At 40.0% G+C, this 14,637-nt stretch overlaps 1 protein-coding gene across 1 annotated transcript; it reads left to right on the top strand.

The window, feature by feature from the left end:
• The first annotated feature begins 233 nt into the window (after positions 1-233).
• On the top strand, positions 234-14,076 carry LOC141108097 (putative defense protein 3). The gene is made up of 5 exons (XM_073599339.1): positions 234-594; positions 2,869-2,981; positions 4,525-4,640; positions 6,836-6,900; positions 13,697-14,076. Exons 1-5 carry the CDS (start codon positions 396-398, stop codon positions 13,819-13,821), a joined length of 618 nt encoding a protein of 205 aa, XP_073455440.1. The 5' UTR covers positions 234-395; the 3' UTR covers positions 13,822-14,076.
• The last annotated feature ends 561 nt before the right edge of the window (positions 14,077-14,637 follow it).

Raw genomic sequence — 14,637 nt, 5'->3', positions numbered from 1 at the left:
ATATCCATGTAAGATTATTATCCTACCTAACTAAAAGCTTCTATGATCCCCAATCCACTACTTAATGTTATATTAAGATTTTCTTATTATGAATCTGTAAATCCAGAAATTACCAAGATGTTTTTTTTTCTTCTGATTAACTTTACCCTCCTTTCTACTGGCCCTTTTATGTTGTACATGCTTACATGACGTGTGGTCAACAACCACACTAAAATTGATTTCACAGAATATAAATGGTCACTGAAAACTAGTTCACGGCACTTTGTTCTATCAGTACAACTAAAAGAAAGTGCTCAGAGGATCAGAAGCTATACCAGAGAGAACTGTTCCCCTTTTTCCATTATCTTTAAAACACTAACAGGGTACAAACAGTACAACCAGATCTCTCTCCAGGAATGGGGCAACCTAATTTGTCGCTCCTCTTAGTTCTGTTGTCTTTCAGCACCGTTACCGTCTGTTACCCAACTGGGGCACCTATATCTGCCTGTGAAACAATGATGCCGGGGCATGTTGGAATCTTTCCCCAACCTAAGCCTGCCCCGTATATAATCAAGACAAACTCAAGCTCTGTCAAGAGTGGAAGACCCATACAAGGTAGGCTGGCATGCTTTCTCTCACATTGGATGGGTGGGATATATTAGAATTCAGAAAAAACCTAATACTACATTCGCAGAATACATTTTTTGGTAATTCATTCTCTATCAGTTATATAAAAAAAGCACCTTCTGTATTAGATGTTATTAAATGTGTTTATTGTAGTTACAATATTGCATTTACATACTAAAATATAAATCTTAAGACACAGATATTGACGCACTTGGTGGAAATTATTCATGCTAACTGTTAATGATTAAATGATTAGTACAATTAATCTGTGGAAATCATCAAAATTCATCTTCTACTGGTCTGAATTCAATTGGAAAATTTGAATTGGTTCTGTAATTAAGAGGAAAAGCATTTAGGAACACTTTAAGAATTATTTTAATGTAAATAATGAACCTTGGGCATCATCACAGGACTGACAGTGTTCAGAGGGAGACATGCTATCTAACACATCCAGTATAGGTTAGTATTCAGCCTCTTCTATTACGGGGGGCAGCTGCCTGGATGTAGTTAAAAAAAGTGACAGCATTGCTTTAAGAATTCATTTTCCTATGCAATTATATCGAGTAGGTAAGGTTATGGGGTTCATTTACTAAAGTCAAATAGGCTACTCCAGAGCTTAGTAAATAAGAGGATGCTCTGCTGACTTCCATCCAATCATGTGCAAGCAAAAATGCCTTTTTTGGGGGTTTTTTTTTTCCTTGTATGTGATTAAGTATTCTTTGTAAAGTGAAACTTTACCCCATTTACCAAACTCTGGAGCAACTGCACTTGTAGAGTGCAGCTGCAATATTTCTGGTTTGAAATATCTATGTGGTTTGGGGAACTAAGCACTTTTGCCACCTCTTGTGTGATTGGCAGTGAGACATTCAGAATTGTCTACCATTTCCTCTTTAAACTATTTAACCACTTCAGCCCCTGAAGAATTTACCCCCTTCCTGACCAGAGCACTTTTTGCGATACGGAACTACGTCGCTTTAAATGATAATTGCGCGGTTGAGCGATGTTGCACCCAAACAACATTTACGTCCTTTTTTCCCCACAAATAGAGCTTTCTTTTGGTGGTATTTGATCACCTCTGTGGTTTTTATTTTTTGAGCTATAAACAAAAAAAGAGAGACAATTTTGAAAAAAAAGCAATATTTTTTACTTTTTGCTATAATAAATATCCCCAAAAAATATAAAGAAACACATTTTTTCCTCAGTTTAGGCCGATATGTATTCTTCTACATATTTTTGGTAAAAAAAAAATGAAATAAGAGTATATTGATTGGTTTGCGCAAAAGTTATAGCGTCTACAAAACAGGGGATAGATTTATCGCATTTTTATTATCATTTTTTTTTTAATTAGTAATGGCAGCAATTTGCGATTTTTATCGTGAGTGCGACATTATGGCAGACACATTGGACACTTTTGATTCTATTTTGGGACCATTGTCATTTATACAACGATCAGTGCTATAAAAATGCACTGATTACTGTATAAATGACACTGGCAGAGAAGGGGTTAAACACTAGGGGGCGATCAAGGGGTTAAGTGTGTCCTAGGGAGTGATTCTAACTGTGGGGGGGTGGGCTACCTAGGACATGACAGCGATCACTGCTCCCAATGACAGGGAGCAGTAGATCTCTGTCATGTCACTAGGCAGAACGGGGAAATGCCTTGTTTACATAGGCATCTCACAGTACTGCAGCTCTGTGACACGATCGCGGGACACCGGCGGACATCAAGTCCGCGGGTCCCGCGGGCACGGTCACAGAGCATGCGGCGGGCGCGCGCACGCCCACAATGCCGCGTCTTAAAGGGGACGTACCTGTACAACCATTTGCGCAGCCATGCCAGTGTGCCGATGTATATCGTCATGCACTGGTCGGCAAGCAGTTAAACTGGGGAAGTGAAAGGGGTGTTTGCTGTCTGACTCTAGTAGCATAATATGAACACTGAGGGAGTGCAGGGTTTTGTAAAGGCTATTCTTAGGCAAATTATTATTATTATACAGGATTTACTGTATATAGCGCCAAAAGTATACGCATTAGGGGGTCCAAAAATCATTCTCATACTGGGGTCCTTTTAGGGCCTTGTAGTATGCAAGAATGACACACATAGGGATTTCATAAGTGGCTAGACAGCCACACAAGATGAAATGTAGATCAAATAATTACAGCCACCCAGCAGACGGACTTTGTTAATAGATGCATTTAATTGCAGATGTTTCATATCTAATGGCTATTTGGTTTTAATCTGATCTTTTTTCCACTTTCAAGTTCAGATAGTCGGCCCGGCTTACAGGGGGATCCTTCTACAGACACGGACCTTTGCACAGACCACTCTGTTTGGAAAATGGCTACAGCCTCCAAACAACACCAAAATATTAGCGGTAATGCTTCATTTTAAAATATATACTGTATTATAGTTTAGGATTGGCTGGAGTAATCCATTTCCAGGTCAGTCTTGGCAGTCTAATTAATTTGTACGCTTTCATTGTATAAGACTAACATTATATTGGATATCCTAATATAAAAAAACAAAAAAACAAAAGACCTTAATCCAGTACTTAATAAAAATAATTGCCTAACTCTGGGATAAGCAAATATTGTCTAAATACAAAAGGCATGTATATTTTTACTTGAATCTTGGTGTGTTTTATGTATGAGATCTGTGCAGCAATCCAGTGTGAAATACAACATATTTTCCTCCTTGCAGGAGCTTCCTGTAATAAAGAGCGATCACTGCTGCTCACTCTTCATGTGCATGGTGACTGGTCTTGTCTCTGCCCCCTTCTGCAGTTTTTTGCAGGTAGTCTGTAATGAGAAGACCTGCTGATAATTGATTTTATCTTTTTGTAGTGAGGCTTTCCATAGCTTAAATATTTTTACTGAACCTTTTCCAAAAACCATGGTAAAATCTACAGGCTTCCAAACCCCTTATCTTTTTTACAGTACTTTTTTTCTGACTCTGGAGATATTTAAACATATTATTTAAGCTGCCTTTTTTCAAAGGGAAATTATTTTTGTCTGCTTGTGTTGAAAGCGATATTGTCATTGCCTTTTATTATTCTAGTAGTTACTTGCTTTTCAACTGTTCCCCAAAACTCCTGTCTTTTTCACAAGGAGATGCTTAAAAAATGTAACCCCAAAGTCTAGAGGGGGCCCTAAAGGATTTATACATGGAGAAATATTATAATATACCTCACTTTTGAGACAAACTAAAATTGGGTTGTCTTTGCAGGTGAAGCTTAGCATTAAGTGTTTCTGCTAATATTTTCGCTAACACTATTCCCAACTTTTTCTCCAGCTCTGTTATGCACAACATTATTTTATGTCATCTACAGAGGTCAATTCAGTTACTATGACTTTAGGTGCATAGCCTTACATTTTATAATATACTACTAGAGTATATTTCTATGGGGCAATATATACAAGGAGTACCTCTATGATGTGATTTGCTTCTTGTTATTTCTACCCAGCTAACTAAAACTTATAGAAGTGCTCTTGCCATTGTTTTCACAGACACATTTTGCTGTGTGTCCAAAATGAGACATTTTATAAGGGGGGGGTCGTTTTCAGTAAAATTATAGGTTTCTAGTACCAGCCACTTTTTACTACTGGCTGCCTAAAAGCTGCCATTAAAAGCCCCACATCCTCCTTTATGTGCAATGTTGTAACCTTGGTTTGAGGGTTGAAGGTATGGTATACTTATGTAACTCTTCTGCATATAGTAGCCATTACTGGAGATGTGAATGTTAAGAAATATAGAATATGAGCCATGTGACAAAAGGCGTTTGCAGGGTCACTAGGAACAACATTTATGCAAGGCACTACTATGTATGTAGATCTACAAACGACTTGCACATCGTTGTCCTGTCACAAATGTTCCACATCACGCTGCTACTATTTTAATGAAATATTATTTAATTTCAGTGTCCAAAAAATCCCGTTGGTGCAATTACGCATGCCAACACTAACTTAAAGGACCAATCCACAACATACTTATGGATGCCACCAGATTCTGGATCTCCACCTGTCTTATTCTTCATGTAAGTAAGGGGAAGTGGCAATTCAAGTAAAATCAGAAAAATATTTCGTGTTTATGGCATCACCTTGCCAATTTCTGCAACTTGAAATATTTGTCCACTCTTCTTTAGCGTGTAATTACTTACTCAAGAAATTTAGCTCATTCAAAGTGAACTTTCTGGCCCTGACTTGTTATAAACCACAGGCATGGATGAATTTATTAAAGTACATATCTTGTCAATGTTCAATAATCAGAATATAGAGAAGCTTCCCTCCGACTGTTAATAATTGAGGTCCCTCTGAAAAAAAGACCACATTCTGATATGAAAGTTTAATGTAAATCTGTCACACCCCAACTAGACTAATCAAATGATTATAAAATGTACAGGCAGGGGTTACCTTCCAGGTAAAATGTATGTCAAGCAACCAAAAGATCCCAAAAAAACTGGCACCCTAGAGTCTATGGAATTTTTTTTTAGTTTTTGTATAGAAAAAAAATAATTGGGAGTACAGCTATCTCTACACTTCAGAAGCTCTGACAGAAACTATTGTATCCTGTGAATGAATTCACATACTGTAATACAGAGTGTTCTGTGATTGGGCCGGAGGAGGGGAAGGGTGGGGAACAGCAGCTGTATGTGACTTTGCAGACTCAAGAACTGAGACCAGAGGGTCCAGCGTCTGAGCGCTAAAAGTATAGCAATATTTATGCTCCCAGGAAAAATGTAAACTATAAATCAATTAGATAAGTCCACGAGGTGGCATGCACCTTGTTGGACTTAACCACTACTTACATAGTTACATAGTTACATAGTAGGTGAGGTTGAAAAAAGACACAAGTCCATCAAATCCAACCTACCCTGTTTCCCCAAAAATAAGACCTAGCGTGATTGTCGGTGATGGCTGCAATATAAGCCCTACCCCCCAAATAAGCTCTAGTTAAAGTCCTTTTATGTCTTATTTTCAGGGTAGGGCTTATTTTCGGGGAAACAGGGTAGGGCTTATTTGGGGGGTAGGGCTTATATTGCAGCCATCACCGACAATCACGCTAGGTCTTATTTTCGGGGAAACAGGGTATGTGTGTGATTATGTGTCAGTATTACATTGTATATCCCTGTATGTTGTGGTCATTCAGGTGATTATCTAATAGTTTCTTGAAGCTATCAATGCTCCCCGCTGAGACTACCGCCTGTGGAAGGGAATTCCACATCCTTGCCGCTCTTACAGTAAAGAACCCCCTACGTAGTTTAAGGTTAAACCTCTTTTCTTCTAATTGTAATGAGTGGCCACGAGTCTTATTAAACTCTCTCCTGCAAAAAAGTTTTATCCCTATTGTGGGGTCACCAGTACAGTATTTGTAAATTGAAATCATATCCCCTCTCAAGCATCTCTTCTCCAGAGAGAATAAGTTCAGTGCTCGCAACCTTTCCTCATAACTAATATGCTCCAGACCCTTTATTAGCTTTGTTGCCCTTCTTTGTACTCGCTCCATTTCCAGTACTAATCCAGAACAATTTCTAAAGTAGCTGAATTTCTTGGAGTTCAGCTTTAACCATTCCCTACGCAATCCAAAAATAAAAAATAAAAATGTAGGCTCTAGGTTTAATGCAATCCGCACTTTTCCTGTAAAACTCACTCTTTGCCCTCCCTCCCCCTACTTCCCTGTTTGTATATAGGAAAGTTTAGAAGGAAAAAGAGCCAAACTTGAAAAGTTTAAATTTGCATAGGATTTTAGCTAGCAATATGTAGTGATTGTTTCAAATTATAGTGTTTTTTTTTCTCCCGTAATTTTTATTGTTTTCTGGATAATTTGTACAAATAAAAAGTTATTGTCCTCAGGTAGTCGCTACTTATTCATCGTTTCATAATATAACAAACGGATTCCCCCCATCTACACATTAGAGGTTGATGAAGGAATCCTCTCCACTGCTCTATTGTATTCTGACAGCAGGGACTCCGCTGTCAGAATACACTGTTTAGCGAATTTAGCCAAACGGGTGCATGCGCTGATCTAGAGAAAATGTTCTACCAGTCCTGTTTGCTAGGAGTTGATCATTAGATTTCTCTGGAACTGGATAGGCCAACATTGGATTGAAAATCAACCGGTCCCTGCTGAGCCAGATGAATTTCAATCCATCTTTAAGGTTGTTTCATTATACAGAGTGGCCTAATGTGTTTTCTATTTTACAACCATGTTTTTTTTTTTGTTTCTTTTTAGAGCAACTGTAGCTGAGGCATATGATAAATACTGGCTTGGAATCCAGTCTGCAATTTTATATCAGTGTGAGTATTGTAGTAATATATAGATAAAAAAGAAGCAATGACATAAATAGTTGTGCTTTCAATGTGGATTACAATGAGCCTTATCTAAAGTACTTTAAATAAAAGGTGAGCTTTGTGGACATCTACCAATCCAAGTTCAATTTGAACAATTAATTTCCATTAATTTTCACTATAGACTTGAATCTAAAGCTGGCCATACATGGATTAAATTTCAGCTGGTTCAGCAGGGAAAGGCGGAATTTTGATCCATGTATGGCCACTGTAGTTGAACAAAAGTTAATCTACCGATCAATTTCTGTTCAACTGCCCTGTTGGAAAAAACAGCGGGGAAGTCTCCCTGCTGTCAGAATACAAAGACAAAGTGGGGAGGATTCTCCCATCCACCTTGAAGGAAAAAAAACAACTGACTCATGCCTGGCCAGCTTAAAGTAATTGTAAATGATCACCTTGTAAAACAATCCATTTGGTTTAAAATAGAAATGAAAGGCATAACATTTGTGTATAGAAGTTAAAAAAACATTATCAATACTTTTTTATAAGTAATCACATTCCCTGTGTTCCCTCTGTTCTCAGCTGCACAAGAGCTAGAGGAGGAGCAGCAACAGTACACTGAGCTTCCCAGTGAATGGCTGTGCAGGGGAGGTGTGTCAGGACAAATCTGATCATTGGAGGAGAGCAGGCGGAGTTCCCACCATAACTAGAGGACTGACCATTGTGTGTTCTCCTGCCTAGTGTGGTCAGTTTTTAATAGGAAAGCAGAGGGACTAGCAGGAACACCAGGGAGTTCACATAAAGGCGATACGTTTTCATACAATGACACAGTATAGCAGGCACATATCATGAATATGAAATGTTGGGGTAACAAACACTTTAAGGATGGCTATGAAGCACTATGGAACATCTGAAATCATTATTCTTTTGAACGCTTTAAATAAGGCCTGTTTTAATGGAGAATAAATATGAAAAATACGTTATTTTCAGAAAGATTTGCTGTTTATGTAAATCCTAACAATCCCTTTTTTGTAGTATACATTTATATACTTTATGTATGGTTCAGTGTCTTTCAAGTAATCCAAGGAGCTGAAATGTACCAACCACGATCTACCTCACTCAGAATAGTGAACTAGGAAATAAACAAAAATTTCCAGCATTTAGGAACTTTATTTTGTTGGAAACCCTGGTGAATATTTGTTATTTATCCCCATTAGGTCATCACCTGGTAGATTTCTCTTTAAGAGAAGGTGACATAGATCTGTGGCCAAATGTCCTGTGTAAAGAAGAACTACAATAATTCTCAGTTTTTGCCGCTGGGAAATACTGTATTGCCAAAATGTATATTCAGCCAAAACTTTTTCCTTCGTTTTGGAAAGAGTGAGGAAGGATTAGAACCTATTTCAGATTTTTACTGCTATTCGGGGCTGTGTTAAAGAGGTCTACCCTCATTTCCTGCCCTGCTGACAATGTTTTATCAGACAAGTGAGGACGTGAGGAAACATTTCCAACAGCAACACAGACAGAAATAAATCTACTATATTTATTTTAGTAGAGTGGGGGAAGGCTAGAATCCCTGTCAGAACTTTATTTTTGTCTAACTCCCAGTTGCATATTTTCTCTCATATATCATCTGATGAAACCACCATCAGCAGGACAGGAAGTGAGGAGAAATCTCTGTTACAGAGCCCAGATAGCAGAAAAAACAAAACAGGCAGGAGGAAGATGGCAGCACAGTGTGCCGTAGCATATCACAGCAGGACAATGTTGAATTTTCTGGGGGTGTAAGTCTGTTACTTACACCCCCTTACTTACTGAGTGCTGAAGTGCAATTGCCCCACCTTAGGGAAATGACCTTGTCTGTGGCCCTCAGAGTTTGCATAGAAAGACTACAAAGTGAGCAACTACAGTAAGAAATGTACATGGACCAGACCTGGATTGGAGATAAAGAGAAAGGTCTACTTTGAGTGAGAAAGAGTGTGTAGGAAAATCCGCAACAGAAACCCAACTAGCAATCAAAAGGGGTTCTAGCCTTCCCTTTCCCTCCTAAAAACGCAAAATGCACCAACAGGTTGAATGACAAAAAAAAAACAACAAAAAAAACAAAAACAGGATGGATAGAGGAATTCTCCTCACTGGGTGCTTGTATCCTGACAGCTGTATTTGATGCTGTCAGAATATTCTGATCAGAGGCTGCAGTCGCTGATCAGAAGAAACATTGCAAAATGTCCCTTCAACAGATGCTAAACAAATGATAAGTTTCAGTCCAACAGGGATTGCCACACACTGATCAAAATTTATCCAGTCCCCCCTGCGATCAATGTATGGCTAGCTTTAGTATATTTACCTGCAGGCATTAGAGGCAGCATATTTCTAAACTGAAAACAGATTAAGGCCTGGTTCACACCTATGCAGGTTGCAGTTTGCATATTCCAGGTGCATTTTGCGTTTTTCAACACACAATTTTGATCCTTGATGTCTATGGAACCAAAAACCAGGAAAAAGTCCCTGACCCTCTCCATGAAATGCACAGATGTGAATGTGACCCATAGGAAACCATGTTAAATGGACTGTAGTGTGTTTCTGCAAAACTGAAAATGCACTAAAAATGCATAAGCGTGAACCAGGCCTAAGATGTTAGTAAAGTTTTTTTCCATAGTCTGGGAACAGGGCCAGAAAGATGCATGAAACCTGTGGAAATATAGGAAATCTAATGCAGCAGCCATAATCTGTAGAGATATAGTGATGGTTGCAACAAAGTAAAACCGTAAAGGCCAACACAATATAGTGGCAGGGCATGTGTGTCATATATGGTCCACATAGCACGTCTGGCTGTTGGAGTTACAATACCTTGCAAAAGTATTCACCCACCTTGGCTTTTTACCCATTTTGTTACATTACAGCCTTTAGTTCAATGTTTTTTTAATCTGAATTATACTGTATGTGATGGATCAGAACACAATAGTCTAAGTTGGTGAAGTAAAATTAGAAAAATATATACATAAATCTATTTTTCAGAAATAAAAAACTGATAATTGGCATGTGCGTATGTATTCACCCCTGTTGTTATGAAGTCCATAAAAAGCTCTGGTGCAACCAATTACCTTCAGAAGTCACGTAATTAGTGAAATGATGTCCACCTGTGTGCAATCTAAGTGTCACGTGATCTGTCATTACATATACACACCTTTTTGAAAGGCCCCAGAGGCTGCAACACCTAAGCAAGAGGCACCACTAACCAAACACTGCCATGAAGATCAAGGAACTCTCCAAACAAGTAAGGGACAATGTTGTTGGGAAGTACAAGTCAGGGTTAGGTTATAAAAAAATATCCAAATCTTTGATGATCCCTAGGAGCACCATCAAATTTATCATAACCAAATGGAAAGAACATGGCACAACAGCAAACCTGGCAAGAGATGGCCGTACACCAAATCTCACAGACCAGGCAAGGAGGGCATTAATCAGAGAGGCAGCACAGAGACCTAAGGTAACCCTGGAGGAGCTGCAGAGTTCCACAGCAGAGACTGGAGTATCTGTACATAGGAAGACAATAAGCTGTACGCTCCATAGAGTTGGGCTTTATGGCAGAGTGGCCAGAAGAAAGCCATTACTTTCAGCAAAAAACGCCACGTTTTGAGTTTGCAAACAGGCATGTGGGTGAATCCCAAAATGTATGGAGGAAGGTGCTCTGGTCCGATGAGACTAAAATTGAACTTTTTGGCCATCAAAGAAAAAGCTATGTCTGGCGCAAACCCAATACATCACATCACCCAAAGAACACCATCCCCACAGTGAAACATGGTGGTGGCAGCATCATGCTGTGGGGATGTTTTTCAGCAGTCAGGACTGGGAAACTGGTCAGAGTTGAGGGAAAGATTGATGGTGTTAAATACAGGGATATTTTTGAGCAAAACCTGTACCACTCTGTGGCTAGGCTAGGACGGAGGTTCACCTTCCAGCAGGACAATGACCCCAAACACACTGCTAAAGCAACACTTGAGTGGTTTAAGGGGAAACATGTAAATGTGTTGGAATGGCCTAGTCAAAGCCCAGACCTCAATCCAATAGAAGATCTGTGGTCAGACTTAGGCTGGATTCACACCTATGCAGTTTTAGTGCATTTTGCAGATTTGCACTACAGAACGTGTTCCATAGGAAACCATGTTAAATGGACTGTAGTGCAAATCTGAAAAATGCAAAAAGCACTAAAACTGCATAGGTGGGAAACCAGCCTTAAAGATTGCTGTTCACAAGCGCAAACCATCCAACTTGAGGGAGCTGGAGCAGTTTTGCAAGGAGAAATGGGCAAAAATCCTAGTGGTAAGATGTGGCAAGTTCATAGAGACTTATCCAAAGCGACTTGGAGTTGTGATAGCCGCAACCGGTGGCTTTACAAAGTATTGACTTTAGGGGGGTGAATAGTTATGCACATTGACTTTTTCTGTTATTTTGTCCTATTTGTTGTTTGTTTCACAATTAAAAAAAATAAAAAAAAACATCTTTAAAGTTGTGGGCATGTTCTGTAAATAAAATGATGCAAATCCTCAAATAATCCATGTTAATTCCAGGTTGTGAGGCAACAAAACACGAAAAATGCCAAGGGGGTGAATACTTTTGCAAGACACTGTATTATACTGTTATAAGGATAGGTATTAGAAGGGGCACATGGCTGCACTGTGTCCAAAAAATGTTGTTAAGCACCGCAGAAAGCACGGGGCATACGCAGCTGTGTTGGTTCTAGTTTTGGGGAGGATGAGTTGAGATGGTAGCAAGCATAAGTAATGATTGAATGCTCCTCACACTGCACTTTAATAATACCTAAATACATTGTTATCATAGAACAGCAAGCAACAGGTGAATATGTAATAAAACATTGTGTGCTTTGTATGTAAACTACCTCCTCTCCCAATTAAGCAAACACCATCCCAAGTATCCTCAGTTATGAAATTATGCTGAAACACATGCCACATCTGTTAGTAAATATTTTACTCAAGGTGTAACTGTGACAGGCTATGGACTTTCAAGTACAGAAGGAGAGCAGCGCCATCTAAGTGCAGCGTTAAGACATTTTATGGGATTGTACACCCCATTAACACCCATCATACCATAAGAACATACCTAAAATATAAAATAAACACACGACAAGGATTGTGGAAAAGTTTAGGCTGATTTTTTTGGGTTTAAAAGACTTCTCTATTTTATTTTTTTGTGGCCCCGACATTCCATAGACAGTGGTGTACGTCACTTCCAGAACTCGCTTTTGGAAGTGACGTACAACGCTGTGAGCCGTCCTTAGTGTCTGGAAGCACTGGGAACCACCGGCGTCCCTGGACCCATCAGCTGCCTCTTCACCAGTGAGAAGATTGTCTTTCCCATGAGCGGATGAACCACATTATTAATCCCACATGCGCTGACATCTCATATATCTTGTGAGTTACCAATTGTCTTTTATGGAATAAAATGTCTTATTAATGCTGCACTTAGATGGCGCTGCTCTCCTTCTGTCTTTGCCTTCCACAGATACATCTAGCCTGTCACGAGCTGGCAGCCATCCCCAGTCAGCTCATCTAAGAACACTTCAACTGTCCTTGTGCCACAAATGTACCCTGTAGTTCTAATTACCCACTCTCTCTTTATCCAGCTGATTGAGAGCACATGATTGAATTTACTTTTTCTTGCCTATGGACTTTCAAGTGTTTGCAATTCATCCTCAAAGTGCACAGCAGAAACATTACAGTCCTTGTTCGAGGCAGTTCAGCTCCCCTCCCAGCAGTGATCCCCCCCCCAAGCGCTTCTGCTTGGAACTTAGAGAATACATTTCTGCAGAGTGCCTGCAGCTACAAAGGTCAGTGGGGGCTTGCTTTAAAGTTAATTTACTACAGTGGAACCTCGGATTGCGAGTAATGCGGTTACCGAGCGTTTCGCAATACGAGTACTGTATTTTTAAAAATCGTAACTGAGTTTGCGAGTGTTGTCTCGCAAAATGAGCACGATTCAGGCCAAAGCGGTGTGCAGTACCGCTTTTGGCCTGAGGTGGGGAGGGCGCCGGAGCCGAACGTCCCATTCAGAAATGCACGGAAAGGCCCGAGTACAGCACGGCTGACCTCGGCAAATCTCGGGTAGGAAGTCTTTCCGAGGTTTGCCGAGGTCAGCCGAAAATGTCCTTGGGCCTTTTCAGCCATTTCCGAGGCTCTCCGGTGCCCCCCCGCATCTGGCCGCATGCGGTATTGCATCCCATTGAAGTCAATGCGGAACAAATTATTTTCGTTTCCATTGACTTCAATGGGAAAACTTGCTTTGATATGCGAGTACTTTGGATTATGAGCATTCTCCTGGAGCGGATTATGCTCGTAGTCCGAGGTTCCACTGTACTTTTAAAAGTTGCTTTAACTGGTTAAAAAATTAAATCACAGCTCCAGCTGCAAGATTTGCTTCCTTTCCAGCAATTTCCCCTTCAGTAAATAATTTTTGCAATTAGATGTCCTTTGTCTTTTGGGTTGAAAGATGCTAGGCGTCCTTCAACACAGACAACAGAGTGCAGGGGCTGCCACCTGAGGGTTCACCACCACAGCACTTTGCACCCACTGCTAGAGAAAATGCAAAGAGGAGGACCAGGTGTGTTTCATGACCATCCTTAAGACATCTGAATAAGATAAATATTACGAAAAAAAAGGAAGGAAACTGAAGGGAGGAGCAGGGGTCAGGCTGGGCATTAAGAATATATAAATACTTGAATGGCACCACCAGGTTCACTGTAAGCCGTCTTGTAATGTATGTTTTAACCCTGTTATTGTCATTCCAGATTCCGTAGAAACCAGTGGTGTAATTTCAGGTTCCATAGAAACCAGTGGTGCAAATGAAATTACTTGGGCAACTACCATTTTCACAGTTACATTCCTTCAATTTACTAAGTCGCTGCTATTTTAATAACAAATATTGCTGAGGTACAAGACAATACATTAGTGGCTCCAAACAACATTGGAGACTGTGGTCTGAATGCCAGAGACATCCTTCAACATATCACTTTTCAGAATTGTAACCCTGTCACCAAAACTGAAATTTAAGATGATGTTTTACATGGTATTGGTGGCTTAGTGCTGCTCTCAGAGCAAATAAGAAATGTAGATTATAAATGGTTGTATTCTCATAATACCTGAAGTGCAATTAAACAGATAAATCAAACCGTGGGCCAATTCACTTTTTAGTAATCTGTTACTATGCATTAATGCATGTGTGTTCAAGTGCATTTACATTGTTTGTTTGAATTTCAGGTGTAAATATTTTATGTATAGTTAAATTGGTCCAGCTTGGACTAATGTAACTATATGACATAACGGGTTGAGGCCATACTGCCATACTCCTTCCTTAGTGCACTGACTCCCACCCTCCCTCACTGGTCACTACACCTGTCACATTGGGGGTTACTTACTAAGGCTCGGTTCACAGAAGGGCGGCATGACTTGCAGGTCGCCTCACCGAGGCGACCTGCACACGACATCCACGGCGACTTGCAAAACGACTTCTGTATAGAAGTCTATGCAAGTCGCCCCAAGCCTCCCCCAAAGTAGTACAGGAACCTTTTTCTAAGTCGGAGCGACTTGCGTCGCTCCTATTAGAACGGTTCCATTGTACAGAACGGGAGGCGACTTGTCAGGCGGCTAGGTCGCCTGACAAGTCGCCCCTGTGTGAACCGGCTCTGAATCTTCGTAGTGCAAAATTTGGTGCAGCTCCAATTAGCTTCCA

Source organism: Aquarana catesbeiana, linkage group LG09 (genome assembly GCF_042186555.1).
Source record: "Aquarana catesbeiana isolate 2022-GZ linkage group LG09, ASM4218655v1, whole genome shotgun sequence".
NCBI lineage: Eukaryota > Metazoa > Chordata > Amphibia > Anura > Ranidae > Aquarana > Aquarana catesbeiana.
Note: the sequence above shows the minus strand (reverse complement) of the source record. Positions and strands in the feature narration are given on the sequence as shown.